The sequence below is a fragment of the Polistes dominula genome, unplaced genomic scaffold (assembly GCF_049000335.1).
Source record: "Polistes dominula isolate Pdom_NZ unplaced genomic scaffold, Pdom_raw_medaka contig_73, whole genome shotgun sequence".
Lineage (NCBI taxonomy): Eukaryota > Metazoa > Arthropoda > Insecta > Hymenoptera > Vespidae > Polistes > Polistes dominula.
Genome location: NW_028300951.1, coordinates 5,930,577 through 5,947,872, shown reverse-complemented (window position 1 = coordinate 5,947,872; position 17,296 = coordinate 5,930,577). Strand labels below are relative to the sequence as shown.

The window sequence follows — 17,296 nt, the reverse complement described above, 5'->3', positions numbered from 1 at the left end:
GGTTTGTTTTTTTCTTTTTACATAAACGAGGTATGAAAATAAATTATATGATAATTTTTAATAATTAAGTATAAATATTGGAACAATATAAACATTTTATATATTATATATCATAATACAATACTTATAGAAATTAAATATAACATTATTTAATACTTATTTTATATTAAAAGTATTTATATTTTTATACATATGTATATTTATTTTTTTACAGTATGAAATTCAATATTTAATATAATTAATTTAAATTAGAGTATTCACATACATATGTTTGATTCATTAATGTTTATAATTATTTTTAATTATATTTTTTGAATCTACATATAGGAGTGTTTCTGTTTCTTTTTTTGTTAAATTTTACCAGCATATATTTTATAAATAAAAATAGGAACAAATGTTACAGAAACATGGGTTTTTAAATGTTTTAGTATGTATAGGTAAAATAGTTAGAATTATCTATGTATCTATTTATAATATAATAATATAAATAATCAAATTTAATAACTACGTACATTCGTTGCACGATTCTATATAATATGTGAATATATGTCTCCGCGTATAGGCAACCAAATATACACGAGTGTTGACATGCATCTGTTCGTCACGTACAGTAATATGCTCTTTGAAATAGGCAGCCCGACATACACTGCATAAGCACAACACGTGTAAAAAGTTAATTAAAACGTGTAATAATTTATTATTACATTAACCTTTCGCGTATTACAAAATAATACAAAAAGATATATATATATATATATATATATATATATATATATATTTAAAAGAAATATATACTATGTAATTACAAATTTGAAATTATTTATCAGGATTTATTTAATAAACATTTAACAAAGTTTACGTTGAAATATCAGTCGCATCGTAATTAACGGTATTTAATTTTGTTTTAATACTATAGATCACGCCGTTCACATAGATTTAAATCTTGAAGATTAAAAAAAAAAGAAAAAGAAGAAAAAAAGAAAGAAAGAAAGAAATAAAGATAAAAAAAAACATGAAGCGAAGACAGGTATAAATTTATATGTGCGCCTAATCGAATGCAATTTCTTTGAATCGTAGTACTATGTAGGATCATTGGGCCAAGGACTCCGAACACGAACAGTTCTATTCCCACGGAAGACTAGTAAATGGTATCTAGAAAGACACTGCGGTGTCATTATCCTTTAATAAGTAACAACTACATTGAAAGGTACAACCTTTCGTTTAGAGATCGGAATAAAGCTTTAATCTGAAATACGAATGGTACTCCCTTGTATATTCTTAAGTATACAGGATGCACGTGTATCCTGTATTAACGATATTGAATTAGAAAAATATGTTTTTTTAACAATTCACATCTTTCCCATTTCAAAAAAAAAAGAAAAAGTAATACCTAAATAAAATGTATAACAACATTATGATCGATATTTTTCAATTCGATATCGAATTATTTAGATATTCGTTATATTTGAAAAATGACAATGACCGATTAGTAATATTTAATCTGATCGAGTAAATTGTAGTATTTAAATTATAGGAGTATGAAATTCGTTGAATAAATTCGTTCAATATTATAACATAGATATAGAAGAACATTATTATTTTAGTTCGGTAATAATCTATTGACGTAGGACGAAGATAATATGAATTGTGAGTGCATTCATAACTATCGGGTCTGGGCTCTTATAAAAGCAAACGACGATTTAAATTGCAAATATGTTAAAGGTCGATCGATAGAAAGGTACAATGAATCATAAATAGCTAACGAAGAGAAAGCGTCATCAATAACGTTTGATTCTTTATTAGGAAGTTGAGATTATAGACGAGTTAATGTAACTTTTTATTTTAATGGTTAATACAAAATCATTTAATTTTCTTAATTTCTTTATTTCTCCATCATAAATGTATTTCGAAAAATGTTTGTGCGAGATGTACGAATATTTACGCGAAATAATAATACAGAAGTATATTATTAACGTCAATCATAATATCATCAACATTAATCGTTTTACATATTTTCATGACAAGTTACAAAATAAAAAAATTAAAAAAAAGAATAAATGCAACTTCTTTTCGGATGATTTATTTCGACTTTCATAATTTCGTCGAACTAGAAGTTATTTGTATATTTAAATTTAGGTGATTGTGAAATAATGGTAATAAGTAATAAGCATATTTTCTAGTTTTGTTTTCGAAAGTTTATACATGTAGAGATATTTTTAAATAAAAAGGAAACAGGAAACGTTCGAAACTTACGGAAGAAAGTTAACGTAGTTTATGTAGAAAAAAAAATAAACGTAAAATTTTGATTAAAACAGTCTCACAATTTATGATAGTAATTTTCTGTATTTTAAGGAACACTATATTCGAATTAGGTATACGTTTTTCCCCTCGATGGTGTTACCAATACAACGCGTCGACCACAAACTCGTTTGCATTTGACATTAAACGCCCATCACGTGTTAGGTATAATACTGAGAAATCGTTGTAATATTATGTAACTAATTCAGAACTGTCATAGTATTTAACTGATGGATCTATAAAATAAATTAGACGGATGTTCTAATGAAATCACTCGTGTTTACTAGTCGAATCGTATTTCTTCTAAAATCCGAATAATAAAATAGTTGTAACAAATGATTAATAAACAGGATGATTAAATTTATGATTTTCGAAGTCGTAGGTCATTCGAGTAAAATACGATAACAGAGAGGGAGTTAGGGATTTTTTCTTTTTCAAACGACGAGTCTTTATTAAAACAACGTTTCGATCGTTTTGATCATTCTTTTCTTTTATTTTTTTTTTTTTTTTTTGATAGATTTATTGTGCCAAGGGAATAAATCGCATTACGTAAGAAAATAATACTCGAGATGGCCATTAAATGAGTATATGCTTACTTTGAAAAGGCAAGACGACTCCTTCAAAAACTCAGAACCGAGTTCGTCGATCTACCGTTCGGATCGTCGATGTACGGGAAAGGTAAGAATGTTTGAAAACGAGAAACGTTAAGAAGAAAAAAAGCAAGTAAGAAAAAGAAAAAGATTAAGAAGAAAAAATTGAAGTTGATGAAGTTGAAAAAGACGAAGACGACGACAACGACGACGAAGAAGAAGAAAAGGAAGAGAAAGAAGATAAAGAAGAAGAAGATGATGATGATCTTGCCTTCACTGCAAGAGTAATCATCTTGGCTTATTGCGTAAGTAAAAGGAGCGATCGTTGGCCTGAGTTAAGTAATCACGAAAAATCACAACACGTGGTAGATAGCGCATCTTTTGAAACAAGATTTAAACGGAAGCTGAAAATTTCCAATGAAGTTATTAAAAATCGGTTTCTTTTTCAAGTGAAAAGTGTCTTCATAATATCTACGTTGGTCCTTGTCTTTTTATTCTTTTTATTCATCTTCTTCTTCCTCGAATGATCCATCTCCTTTCTCTTTCTCGATCTATCGATTTCGACGATTATCCTTTAAAATAATTATTTTTTCACTCCAAAATAATAAGCAGTTATTATTTACAAGAAAAAGAAAAAAGACAAAAAAATGGCTGTATTTTTTGGTAGATCATTAATATTATTTCGTTGTTCCTTACCTAATCTTATTTTTTTGTCTTTTTGGAAATTTTTACTTCAAAATGATAGATAATTATTTTCGAGGAAATGAAAAGGAAGAAAATGAATTGTTTTTATTTATTGGATCATTCGTATTATTTTTTAAGGGATCAAGAAGCGTTGGCGTCTGCCGAAATAAACTTTCCCGGGTTATGTAAATGCAGGATCTCGGCATGTGTTGCCTCCCGCCAGTATAAAGGTCGGCTCTGCCCCCAACAGTCCAAGAGTTGCTCGCGAACTTCACGCCGGCAACCATCGGTAGAGGAACGATCTATATGTGACGCTGATTTCTTGTCGTGTTTTGACTTATTTTCATTATTCTTATTCTTCTTCTCATTCTTCTTCTTCTTCTTCTACTACTACTTCTTCTTCTTCTTATTATTATTATTATTCTTTTACCTGTTTAATCTCCTTTACCTTTATCACCTGAGGCATCCTCACTTTCTCGTGAACAGGCTACCTTACACCATTCTTCTATTATCCACAAAACAGACGTCGTGCCGGTCAACATGCGCTCCTTGGTGAGTCTTCTTCTTCTTCTTCTTTATCATCATCATCATCGTCATCATTATTATTATCATTATTATTATTTATTTTGTTTTGATTTTTTTGTATGTAATCTTTTCCTCTTCCTTTTTACTTTCTAATATTTTATTAATTCGGTTACAAACTTTCGTTATCTAATTAACATTTCATTATTATTTCCCCATTCACTTTCTTTTTTTTAAATTTTATGCATTTACCATATATTTTTACTTTTTTGTAAAATTGTGTTTTGTTTTTTTAGGTTTAATCGTAGTAGGATCGTTTTACAATTAGATCGAAATAATTTTCCATGTCAAGTGACGAGTTGTAATTATTATTTTTTTCTTTTATTAGAATAAATGATTGAATTATTGATTTTTAATATTCATTCAGATGGAACGTTTTATTTGAAATTAATTAGACAATATATTGAGATTTATTTTTATTATCATTATTATTTATTGTTTTATTTTTATTTGATGTTTGTTGTATATTTGTTCTAACAGTTTACTGATTAAATTTTACGATTATTTTAGATAATATGATTTTATATGACAATTATCCCGTTAAGATAATTATATTACGATAAAATAATAAATTTTGTTTATAACTTCGAAAATAAACGATTTATTGAGCATTAATTGAATAATTAATTCAATAAAAATCTATTAATGATAAGGAAATCGTATTCATCGGGGAACGTTCAACTTTGCGTATTTACCGGTTCGATTAATAAACCGCGCTTATATGGCCTGTGGACATCTTGAAAGCGTGAATAATATTTACGATCATTGCATAATCATTGTCGAAGACATGGCGATCCATTTAACCAAGTAGGCAGGCAACTTTCGTAACACCAAAATGAAATTCGAAAATAAGATTTGTTATCGAATCGAAAGTTACAATATTAAAATATATGTTCAAAAAATGAAACAAAATTAATTAGAAAATATATATTCCATTGGTTGATAGTACTCGACAACTCGACGTAACGAAGTTAACGATAATAATAATGATAATAATAATTATTAATTTTATTAGCTAGTAAAAGAATCAAGTATAAGATTGAAATTTGAATGACAAAGGACTTTAAAATGCTTTCTCAAGGAATTCTTGAGAGACTTTTAGAGTGGGACGATGATGGTTGAAACATTCCGTGTGATGTTTCAAGTAGCGAAGGTATTTAAAAAGACAATGCACGTGTAACGTGCAAGTATTAACGTTCGGTTATTCTCGGTTACCTTTTACCAGTTGAGATTGTAATGGGTATCATGACCTATCGACTAACACATTCATTTTGCCCTGACCTTTCGTTGGGGAAAGGTATGTTAGAAGATTTACAGAACATGTGGGCGTGTGTGTGTCTTTCTCTATGTATATGTATTTGTGTGTGTATGTATATGTACCTTTGAATACTTTGTGTGTACTCGCTTTCGATTTTCTGTTTGGTCTAATCTTCATACACGTATGTACGCACATGTATGAAATATGTACATAACTATTTCTCACGTATTATGTTAACTTATTTATTTAAATATTATTATCAATTTCAAATCATATCAAATTTTCAATAATAATCGAATAGGACGTGTTTACAAGATATCGTCAATGTTTCAAGATGTTTTAGTGTTTAGATACGAGCGAAAACTTTTCATAACTGCGAAGATGTTCAAACCTATTGCCGATAGTTTTTTACGTTTCTTAAGTCAATAAATTAAGATTTAATGTACTCGTAAATGCACCGTTAGTGTATTTATAGTGGACATGATAACCTCTTAAATGGAATAAATTATTTCAATTTGAAATCATTCTGTTTTTACAGATAGAATTTTATTTGTTCCATATAAACGCTCATATATAACATTTTTTCATTCTTTTTTTACGCATAATCATTTATAATCTAATATAAATCAATCATCAATTGTAATAGTTTTCGTTAATTTGTTTGTCTTTCTTTTTCAGCTAATGATCGCGATCGTTGGCCTTGTCCAGGGTCAAGAATACTTTCGAGTACCCGAAAAGGTGCTAAGCGAATCACGCGACCTTGGGGATACTCGAGGTCATTACTCGTTCGCTTACGAGACCGAGGGTGGAATTCTTCAGAAAGAAAGTGGTAGCAGGAAATATGCTGGTACACCGGACGAGACTCAGTTGATACAAGGATCGGTACAGTACAATGCACCCGATGGAACACCCATTGCCATGAGTTGGACCGCTGATGAGTTTGGTACTCAAGTATCTGGTACTCATATTCCAACCCCACCACCAATTCCACCGGCTATTCAACGAGCTCTCGAGTGGATTGCAAAACAACCTTCGACCAGCGAACAACCGGATCCACCTCAACCACACCAACAACAACAGCCGAAGCAACAATCCACTTACAGTCAAAATGCTGTTATCAATGCAAACGTTAATCGTCCTAACCGAGTGTTTCCGAATAAACGATTCTGAATCACATAGTATTTTAAAAGTTATGCTAGACGTTAGATTCGTCTGATCGCGAGATTCCTTTTATGTATATTTTTTTAATAAACTTTTGTCGAATTTTTTATTTATATATATATATATATAAATATGCACATAATAACTGTATGTATATGTGTGTATACATAAAAAGGCTTATCGATAAGATACGATAAAAAAAAGAAAATGAACATTTGTATAGAAATTGATAAATGATTATTAGTCATTTGTGATTTTATTAGAGGCTCTGATAACAGATTGAGGATAAATAAGAAATTCTTTTTTTTTTTATTAACTGATCGAATAATAAATATAAATTATTAAATAAGGAAAGATCGATCATCGATTCGTAGGGTAACTATGTTATGTACTATTTTATATATTTCTTCGATATGAGATGATTCAATTTATATGATAATTATTCTAAGATGTACATGTAGACTGACGAAATTTTGAAAGTTTGACTATTTTGCGTATGAGGATGTATAATCTTTTGTTATGTAATTCCCGAATATATATGATTATTTATAATATGTATCTTAGAAATTATGCGTGTTGAATTTTGTTTCTTTTTTCTTTTTTATTTTTTTCTTTGCTTTAGTATTATTATGTCGACACATCGTTGTGCAAAATTTCGTTGTTAATTTTCGAAGTTATCGCGACGATGACGATAACGTTTTAAACGAATATTATATAATACAATGTAAAATGTATTTTAATTTCTCGTTTGTTAATTCGTTATTAAGTTATACCTTTTACGAAAGAGAGAAAGAGAGAGAAAGAAGGAGAGGCAGAAAGATTACTATGCTAATTCGATAGCGTTTCAATTATTTCTATTTGTTCGTTCGATCGAACGATAATGATTCTTTTAAAACCTAAACAACATCATTCGATCGATACTTGTCCATAAATCTACTCGAGAATTTAATTAATGATTTATAAAATCTCTGTTTATCATGAAAATATTTTTTATACATTTTTTTACATATACACATAAATATAATAATATTTATAAACCAATTAATTAGTCAAAATTATTCTTGGTAAACGAAAGAAATGTGAATTTTATCATTCGTATTTTATTAATTCGTTCTTGAATCTGACTGGATATCGATGTTATGAAATCCAAGGACACTAAAGAAAACGATTTATACTGTTACGAGATTAAGAAAGGAGAAAAAAAGAAGTCAATGTTTTGCGTGTACAAAAACGACTTTATTTACAATAACACACCTTGCCCTACTCCTGAACACTCTCTACTTTGGATACATCCCAAGATTTTGTACAATAATACATTCTATGTCATTCCGACATACGTTATAGATTATTTCGAAAGCCATTGATTCGTTAACACTCTTTGATGAAGGATCTTAATAAGATTTCCTCTTATGTCTTTTTAAAATAAAACTTTCTATATATATCTTTGATATATCCAATGAAGATTAACAGAAGTCAGGTAAAGTTGTTAAAGGAGAGAAATGAACAATTAAGAAGAAGACAAAGACTAAGAAGAAATAAAAGGGCAAGAAGAGTAGAAAAAGAAGAGGAAAAAGAATTAGAAGAAGAAGAAGAAGAAATAGAACAAGAAGGAGAAGAAGAACGAGAAGATGGAATATCTGTTAAAACAAAACTATCAATTTTCAACATTTGCTTGAGGATGGGTGGCGATGTATTCAAGAGCCCTCTGGATATGTACTGGTATTTCTGGTGGAACTGGTAAGTGTGAACCCTCAGGATGGAATCCGTTGGCATCGGCAGTGTAAGTAACACGGATTGGAGTACCATCGGGAGAAGTATAAGTGAAGGTTCCAGTGACCTCTTTCAAAAGCTCGTCACCCTGGGCTCTAACTTGTGCTTCTTCAGATACTTGAATGCCATTAGCTGTCTCGTATTCGAAACTGTAGCTACCATCTGGGGCTGGTTCGGCTACCCTTTGTTTTACGATTTCTATTACTTCATTTTCTATACCTGGGGCAGCCAATGTCATTGAGACGAGGGCACACAAGACGATTACCTGAAACATACATATATACACATATAAATCGTATTATACAAGTGTATAGACATTATAAAATTATAATAATTGTTCTGATCAAAGTGAAATTTCACGTAACATTTTATAAGTATGTAATTTATTTTATTTTTATTTTTTATTATTTTTTTCTTATTTTAGGCGTATTTTATTTTTCATAATTTGGTTTTTTTTTCTACACGATAACAAATTATACCACACGATCGTCGTAAATGTCATTTTTACGTACGCAAAAATTCTATACAGTGGACCAAGAAATTGCGTATATAAAAATTAAAAAGGAACATTCGTATACGCGTTCATGAGTTATGAATATTAATGAAGGATTCGCAGTTTCTCTTCTAGAAGGATTTTTATTCTCTTATGTTAGTTAGACAAGAGAATACGACGAACTCGAGATGTTGTTGCGAAAAAAAGAAGGAAAAAAAAAATAAAGAGGGAAAGAAGAAAGAAAGAAAGAAAAAAAAAATCCAAGATTTTGTAATGTTTTCTAAGCCACACGTTTGAAAGATGCAATCAACAATTGCTATACTAACAAATGACCATGAATGATTGGTTAATTACACGTGTTTCTCTTTTTACCACTTTTGTTTTTTTTCATTTTCTTTTTATAAAGATTATTTTAATCCAGGTTATTTATTTTTAGACAAAAAATGTTTATCCACGATATAATTATATTATTTTCTTTATAAAACATCGAATATTTTTGTTATTTAAACTCACCAGTCGGCTCATGTTGAGATCAATTTAGTTTATAAAATTTCGACAGATTTTCGAAAATGCGTCTCGAAGAAGCTTCGAACTGTTCTGAGTTGTCATTTGGTTGGAATCGTCCTCTTTATATAGGAATCCAGCTAAGCAAAAAAGTCATCTATAAAACTTATACAAAAGACTAATATCATAATCGAAAATCCCCTCCATAAGCCAAACCCTTCCTCCCACCATACGTACTGTCAAACATCATACCTCCAAAATTTTGACGACTGTTTCCGAATAGTCGCGAACGATTCGAGGAAACTCGAAAATCCTATTCGAGGATTTCACATTAACTTGCTGGATGGTAGGAGAAAATCATCATCTTATTGGTGGTATTCGTTTAGTTGAATGAAATTTCGCCGCGTGAACACACACAATATTTTTTTGTCTTTCTTTCTTTCTTCATTCATTTCGTTTGCAACAATTTATGTAAAAACAAAAAAAAAGAAGAAGATGAATGATATTTTATTGATTTAAATTATAACAAATTGTTATAGTTTAATTTCTTTCTTTTATTTTATTTTATTTTTATTTTATATTATTTTATGTTTATCGATTATCTTTGAAGAGTGACATCATTACGAATTAGCATGATCGAGGGACGAAAGAATGTAAGACATAAAACTAGGACGACGTTTGTTTGCTAAACTAGACGTGCAACTCGTGTTTGGATTTGTTAATATGAATGCAAAACGTAAGACAATAATCTTGCAGATGTAAGAAAATATCTTTGATCTTTGTTGGGGTTGTTTTTTTCTTCTTCTTTTCGTTCGAATGGGACACATGCACAATCGAAAAAGGAACGAATTCTATTAAAAGCCGATGATATCATGTAAGATAGCTTTTAACAACGCGGAATTAAACATGTGTTAATATAAACTATTATACCCCGTGAGTGAGATGACGAGGAAGAATTTTAAAAATAGAAAAAGGAAATTTTTCGAATGTCGACCTGTAAATTGCTTATTTATAATATATGTTAATGCAATGCCTGGTATACATTACTTGGAAGTGTCTTTCTTTTTTTATTCGTATCTTCCTTTTCGATTTCATTTATTACGCTTTACATAAGAACATAATTAAAATACAAAAATTCGTCATTCAATGAATGCTTTTAATAAATTTGCATTATGATTATAGCATAATGACGATATTATATAAACATTAAATTTTTGTTAAACACCTTTTTCTTTTCGATTTTAATGGAATTTATAAATGTATAAATTATATCTATATGTATATATTTTATTTCTCCTTAGCTTTTTTTTTAATTGTATTTCTCTTCTATTCGAAATTTCTGATCGTCGATAGTAGGATAAACTGAATAAACGGTTATATTTTTCTTTTCCTTCTTTTTTTTTAATTCATAATTTTACTTTAAAAAGTTGAAAAGCTAATCGTTAAACTTTTGAATTAGCTAGTTCTATCGTTATTACGTAAACTTAACTATCTACTTAACTATGAATTCATTTAAATGTAAAGAATGATAAACAAAAACATAGTTGAAGATTAAGCGTATCCTTATTGTTAGATGAAAAGAGAAATTAACGGGGGTTGAGGTGCATTCGTGGCTTATCACATTTTTCGAAAATGACTTCTGTGAAATAATAATACGATGAGCATCACGTTTATGCTATCCTCATCTTTCTTGCGCCGTAGGAATTTAAGAAGATTATTTAGCAAAGAACTTTCGATTTGAGTAACACTGCTTCGGGCTATAATACGTCGCATAGCCTTCAAGCTTTATGCGTGAAAACGCCTCGCTTTAAAGGAGCCTAACAAGCCGAAAAAGATGAAAGGATCTCTCTTCGATAATCATTTTTTCATTCATTATCGATGCGAATGATATCGTCTTGGTATAATACTTTTGTATTTTTTTCTTTTTATTACATCCTTTACATTTCTTTAAATGTCAATCGTCCATGTGTGTATTCCTTTTGTTTAAGATATTATATTATATCGAGTTAAAATTATCCTTACGAAAAGAAAGAAAGGATGTTCATTTCTATTTAAATATATAAATAGATAGATATAGATTTATACATTTGTTTATTTACAGGATATTGTTGGTCCAGTAAATAGATTTGTTTTTTTTTACCAAATAAATTCAATATTGACTTTATATAAGCAATACTATTACAAACTAACTTATAAAATGTAATAATATAAATATAACTATATAAATATAAATATAAATATAAATATAAATATAAATATAAATATAATATAAATATATAATATATAACTAAATTATAAAATTAAAAACTAAAAAATAAATTAAATACAAATTATATATATATATATATATATTTTCTTTTTTTTTGCTTAAATGTTGTATAATAGAATAGAACAAATGTATCTACGAGACACACCAAAAAAAAAAGATACTTTTTTTCCACTCGTTATATGGTTGTTTTCTTTTTTTTGTAAATCATATTTCAATTTTTTAATATTTTTCTTTTTTTTTGTTATCTACGCGAAAACAATTTTCGTACTCGCATATTTAACTTTAATTGTCATATTTTGAATCGAATCGGTTTGGCCACGCTTGGTACTTTGAAGAGAGGCAGAAAATGAGTTATTCATTGAGAATTTATGTCGAAATAATCGATCGAGGTAATTGCATAACTCGCGAGGACTCTTCAAGGATTGCTCGTGCGATCCGAAGAGGACACAAGAGAAAATAAAAGGAAAAGTATCTAAAATATATATATTTTTTTAAATATACGCATACCTTTTTTTTTTTACCTTCGTTTGTGGCCCATCTTTAGCATCAATTTTCTACTTTTCCAAGCTCTCTGATATGGGAATATATTTTTAATTTATAGATTTTCATAAGAGAAATTCCTTTTTACAAAAAAAAAAGTGATTAAAAATGCATGCGTGTTGTGTTTGTTTGTGTGTGTGTGTGTGTGTGTGTGTGTGTGTGTGTGTGTGTGTGTGAAAGAGAGAGAGACATGAATATTACGTCATTATAAAGAAAAATAAAAGATGAACTATTATCTACATCCCAAGGTCACAATTTGCATAATGCGCGTATCGATATCGATACTTCGTTAAAACATAGTTGCTTCATCGAAAATCAGGTTTTAAATGTTTCACAATATAGAAATGGTTATTAGAATCGTTGGAATTTATAAAATTACTATAAAACAAAAATATACAAGGTCATTGTTTCAAAAATAGAAAATCCTTGATATTAAAAAAAGAAATAAAAAAATGTTCGTCTTCGATTCGCATTTTTATTTATTAGCGATATTTAGCCCTTCAATGAGTTTTCGAATAATTTTTTACGAAAGACAGATATATTTATATCTCGTTGTTCTTTTCTCTAAAGGTTTTTTTCCTTTTCTTTTTTTTTTTTTTTAATTTATGACGGTAATAAGAAAGAAATTGAAAATAATTAACGAACTTGAAACGCGCCGTGAAAGATCGATTCGTCTCGTTTTCATATCTCGTCGTCCTTTTTAAAAGTCCCTTGAAATATTTGTCTGACGCAATAATTGTTGTGTAGGTACCTACAATATCCGATGAAGAAAAAGAAGAAGGTCTTCAATTGAAATTCGTTCGATAATAATCATGTAAAAAATATCAATTTTATGTATCCAAACGTACGATCAGTTTTAAAACGTATACCTAAGATAATAAGTTAATAATTTGATCTCGAAGGGATTCACGATTTGTAAAAAATGATGTTCTTAAAGAAAAATAAGAAAAATAAAAAGAAAAATTGTTATTCGTGGGATCGATAATTTCCAAGTAATTTTAGATCAATAATTTAAATAAATGATCAGTAATAAGTAATTAAGTGTTGATTATTATTATTATTATTATTAATTGGCATTAGGAATTCGAAAATTCATTGTCGCAAATACCAAATCCCGCCAGTGTTCTCGTCCCTGAGCGCAACCCCTCCATTCGTGGTCTTCATTCTTTCTTTAAGATCCCTTCTAATATTGAATGAAGTGTGTCGATATTATATATTAATTAAAATAATACAAAAATTATTTAATATATTTCTAATAAATATCACTATGTAAAATTTCATTATTCTTTTCTATTATAATCGTGAACAAAATATTCATATATTTAACGTGACTATTTATTTAACGATATAACTGATAAAATATAACTGATAAAAACAAATTACAAAACATTATTAATAAATTACTAAAAGTAAATAAAATAAACGCAAAGTATGATACCCCGAAATTTTGTAAAAATGATCAATGAGTGCTCGTTATCCACGAGATTTACGATTCTGTCAGTTTATGTTAATAATTTTTATCCTTCCTCTTTAAAAAAAGGGATTTGTGCAGACAAGGTTATGCACTTGGCAAGCAGATCACAAGCTTGCTTTCATTTCTTTTTTCTTTTTATTCTCTTTTCTTTTAAATATTTTGGATGGATTGTATATACGTAAACAGCGATATCACTGCAATGCAGCATCCATGATTTTGAAAGAAAAGCAAAAAAGTTAGCAGCCAGCAGCAAGAAGGAGACAGGGGGAAAGAGAATCTCCCTGTTTTAAGTAGGTCCCTACTTCGAATGGTATAAGTCTCGCCATAATTTGTACAACGGAGGTCGTCCGGCTAACCTGAATACGCGGCATTTTTACTTTCACAAGGCAGATGAGTCGAACTCACTTAAAGTTTCTTCAACGATGAGGTTACGCAGTCGGTGATTAAAGATTCTCATACGACAGCTTATGACAATTCATCACTTCTATTTTACCTGAACCTTAGAATATAGAATACGTTTGTGTATGTGTGTGTACGCGTGCGTGCACGTGTTTGTATTTATTTTGAAATTCTTTTCCATTCGCGCGATCATATTTTTTATTTATAATTTTTTTATTTTACAATTTCTAACAATTTTTGAAGAAATGCCATTTATCTCGTACATTTTATTTTTGATTTATTTATTATATTGTTTTAAATACTCGTATTATTAATTATTTTTGATCAATGAACGATCATGTAGGACAAAATTAACATGAGAGTTTGGAGATAAAATGATGTGATACATAATTGAATATATTAGAAACTAATTTGAACATCTAATTTTTTTTTTGTAGCAATCAATTTTTAATGTGTGTCGCGATCTATTGCAATTCCTCCCTCACATCATTTTTTACTAAATTTACATGCAAGAGAAGGAACGAGTACGTTCAACCGTAAATGTTAGAAATTTTATGTAACGACATGTTAATTGAGAAGAAACGTAAGCTTTTATTTGCGTGTCTCTGTGTTTGTTTGTGTGTGTGGGTATTTCGGAGAAGAAAATTATTTCGTAAGATACGCCTCTATGATTTTGCAATTACGTCATTCGAAAAAACCAAAATATCTTTTTTATCTTTTTTTTTTTAATTATTATTATTTATGTTTATTTCAATAAAATCTATTTTTAAAATGAATTTTAACTTATCTCAAAATTGAAGAAAATTCTCGTTAAATTTAATTTATCCTCGTTTTTTTGTCAATGATACGTCATTTCAATCAAACATGGCGCTTATACGCATTTTCAACCACGTGTTTTAATCAAAGAATCGAATACTTTGCTCTGTTGGTACAGATATCTATGAATTTTCTAATACTATCTCGATAGCAAAACTAAATAGTTTACTTCGTTAAATCTCTAAGATCTACCTTACCGATGGTAATACTAGAAATTACTAGAAATCGTGAGAGTTAACAGATAGATGACGGACTAATGCATTTCTAAGAAATATTAACTATTTTTCTATGAACAATAATCAAGAAAAATCTGATTTATTCCAAATTTCTTTCTAAATAAATCAACATAATTATGTATAAAATGAAAAAGATATTTCATCTTTTAAAAAACTAAAAAAAACAACGAAATTATTTGAACTTTGAGCTTTAAGAAAAAATTTTCATTTTTTTTTTTTTAAATATTTTCTTTCTCTTCTTTATAACAATTAAAGTTAAATATAGTCTCTCTTGTGGATCGTAAATTTTGTTTTTCATTCAAAAAGGGTAGAATTATTTATTCAACATTATGGAAAACCCTTTTTGTCGAAGTAAAAGCTAAAAAAAAAAAGTAGTAGAAGAGGGAGAATTCGTGTTGTTAAATCGAAGTAGTAGTTGTTTCTTCTCGCTTTTAACATCACCAGTAACAGTAATAGCAACCAAACAGGAGTAGCAAGGAGAGAAGAAGAGGCCCCAACTTCATTAATCAAGGATGGCAAGGAATATGCCTCGAATGAAAAGACGTGTACCAAGCAAATGCAAACGTTTGTTAACTGAAATATTGTTTTGTCGAGACAGTAAAATGAAAAAAAAAAAAAAACTTTCGTTTCGACTCTGTGCGTTGGCGGATACGATATTTCGCATTCGTTCAAATCAACAACTTTCTTTACTATAGCTTTTGATAAAAAAAGAACACTTGAGGATGTACAAATGAGAACGTTGACACTGAGAAAAGTCCTCATTCTTTCTTTACACTTACTTTATATTCTAAAGTAATGATTCTTCTTTACTTTTTTAACCATTAAACTTGCAATCATATTGATTCTAAAACAGTAAAAAAAATTTAAAAAAAAACAAAAGATAAAAATATCAATGTAGTTACCGTTAGATGAGCTAGTGATATAACGTGTCTGTCTAACGTTCTACCATGGATACATTTTTTTTGATTATCAGTCGATTATACAACGTGTTTCTCGTTAATTCGTATTTCTTTTTTTCTTTTTTCCAATCTTAAGCGTTTTATGTATAACTTTACGTTTGTAATTGTATATTGTTTGCATAGACAAACATCTAACTCTCGGTAATTTGTAATTTTTCTTTTTTTTTCTTTTTCTTTTTCGTTTCGATAATAAGAAAAAATTAACGTAAACAATAATTATATCTTTACAACGAACATCTTACTTCGTTCGTATTAGCATATTTTTTTTATTTTATTTTTTTTTGTCGTCTTCTTTAATTACAAGTTAATACGTGGAATTGTTCGAATTGTCCGAGTAAACTTTTTTTATTTATTTCTTTCCTTTTTATATACAAAAATCGTCGCTAATTTGATACTTTTATGAATTTTAAACGACATATATGGTCAGAGATAGACGTTGGAGATAAATAAAAACTTGATATTCGCCTTTCGTCTCGGAAACATCGTCAAGGTTTCACAAATTTGTTACACGGTTGAATTTATAACGCATGTAAAGTAAGAAAAATTCGCGTAAAGAGATGATCATCAGGTCAACGAATGCATTAAAGACAAGCAAAAGTTCGTTCATATTTGTATATGCATACATACATACACACACACACACACACACACACACACACACACACACACACACACACACACACACACACACACACACACACACACACACATATATATATATATATATATATATATATATATATATATATATATATAAAAGAGGAAAACTCTTTTATTGCTGTTTGGAGGAGGACGTTAAGATCGCCCCTTCTTCATCGATTTTGTCGAAAATGTCGTAACATTGTCCACTGTCAAATCATCAGGCAGAAATTTATCAATGAGAGGGAGAGGTCCTCGAATCCTCCGAAGTTTTGGCAGGGATATTGGTATAAAAGCGCGTCTTCATAGGTACGATAGTATAATGAGACAACAACCGTAGTCAACATGTACGCTTTGGTAAGTCCCATAAAAAGTTGTATATGTTCGGTAATAATAATAATAATAATAATAATAATAATAATAATAATAATAATAATAATAATAAGATTTAGTCGTGAGATAATATCTTAAATTCAAGAATGAACAACTAATTTTTCTCCTTTTATTTATTTATTTTTTTTTTAAATCGTTTCATCAATATTCATAAAAAAGAGAGATTTTATTTTAATTATTTTATCTAAAAACTAGTTTCACCACTATTTTTTCGAAATACCAATTTAAACG

The 17,296-nt window shown here is 28.8% G+C and overlaps 3 protein-coding genes across 5 annotated transcripts in view; 2 read left to right on the top strand and 1 right to left on the bottom strand.

Moving 5' to 3' along the window:
• The first annotated feature begins 2,950 nt into the window (after window positions 1-2,950).
• Window positions 2,951-7,905, top strand: CPR17 (cuticular protein 17). Its single transcript, XM_015325395.2, has 3 exons — window positions 2,951-3,193; window positions 3,711-4,124; window positions 6,091-7,905. Exons 2-3 carry the CDS (start codon window positions 4,113-4,115, stop codon window positions 6,580-6,582), a joined length of 504 nt encoding a protein of 167 aa, XP_015180881.1. The 5' UTR covers window positions 2,951-3,193; window positions 3,711-4,112; the 3' UTR covers window positions 6,583-7,905.
• Window positions 7,906-8,049: 144 nt separating this feature from the next.
• LOC107068701 (endocuticle structural glycoprotein SgAbd-8) overlaps window positions 8,050-17,296 on the bottom strand; it is a 23,041-nt gene continuing 13,794 nt past the window's right edge. The window contains exons 1-3 of one of the 3 annotated variants that reach the window (XM_015325397.2): window positions 9,593-10,332; window positions 9,350-9,480; window positions 8,050-8,608 (exon numbers count right to left, since the gene is read on the bottom strand). In XM_015325397.2, coding sequence (XP_015180883.1) covers window positions 8,228-8,608; window positions 9,350-9,361 — 393 coding nt within the window. In that variant the 5' untranslated portion in view covers window positions 9,362-9,480; window positions 9,593-10,332 and the 3' untranslated portion in view covers window positions 8,050-8,227. Of the gene's footprint in view, window positions 8,609-9,349; window positions 10,333-17,296 lie in introns of those variants that run through there. The other 2 variants (XM_089172191.1, XM_015325396.2) reach the window with 2 other exon arrangements.
• The window catches only part of LOC107068705 (endocuticle structural glycoprotein SgAbd-2), a 1,810-nt gene continuing 1,396 nt past the window's right edge, over window positions 16,883-17,296 (top strand). The window contains exon 1 of the mRNA XM_015325401.2: window positions 16,883-17,029. Within this exon, the coding sequence (XP_015180887.1) occupies window positions 17,018-17,029 (12 nt within the window). The 5' untranslated portion in view covers window positions 16,883-17,017. The remainder of the gene's footprint in view (window positions 17,030-17,296) is intronic.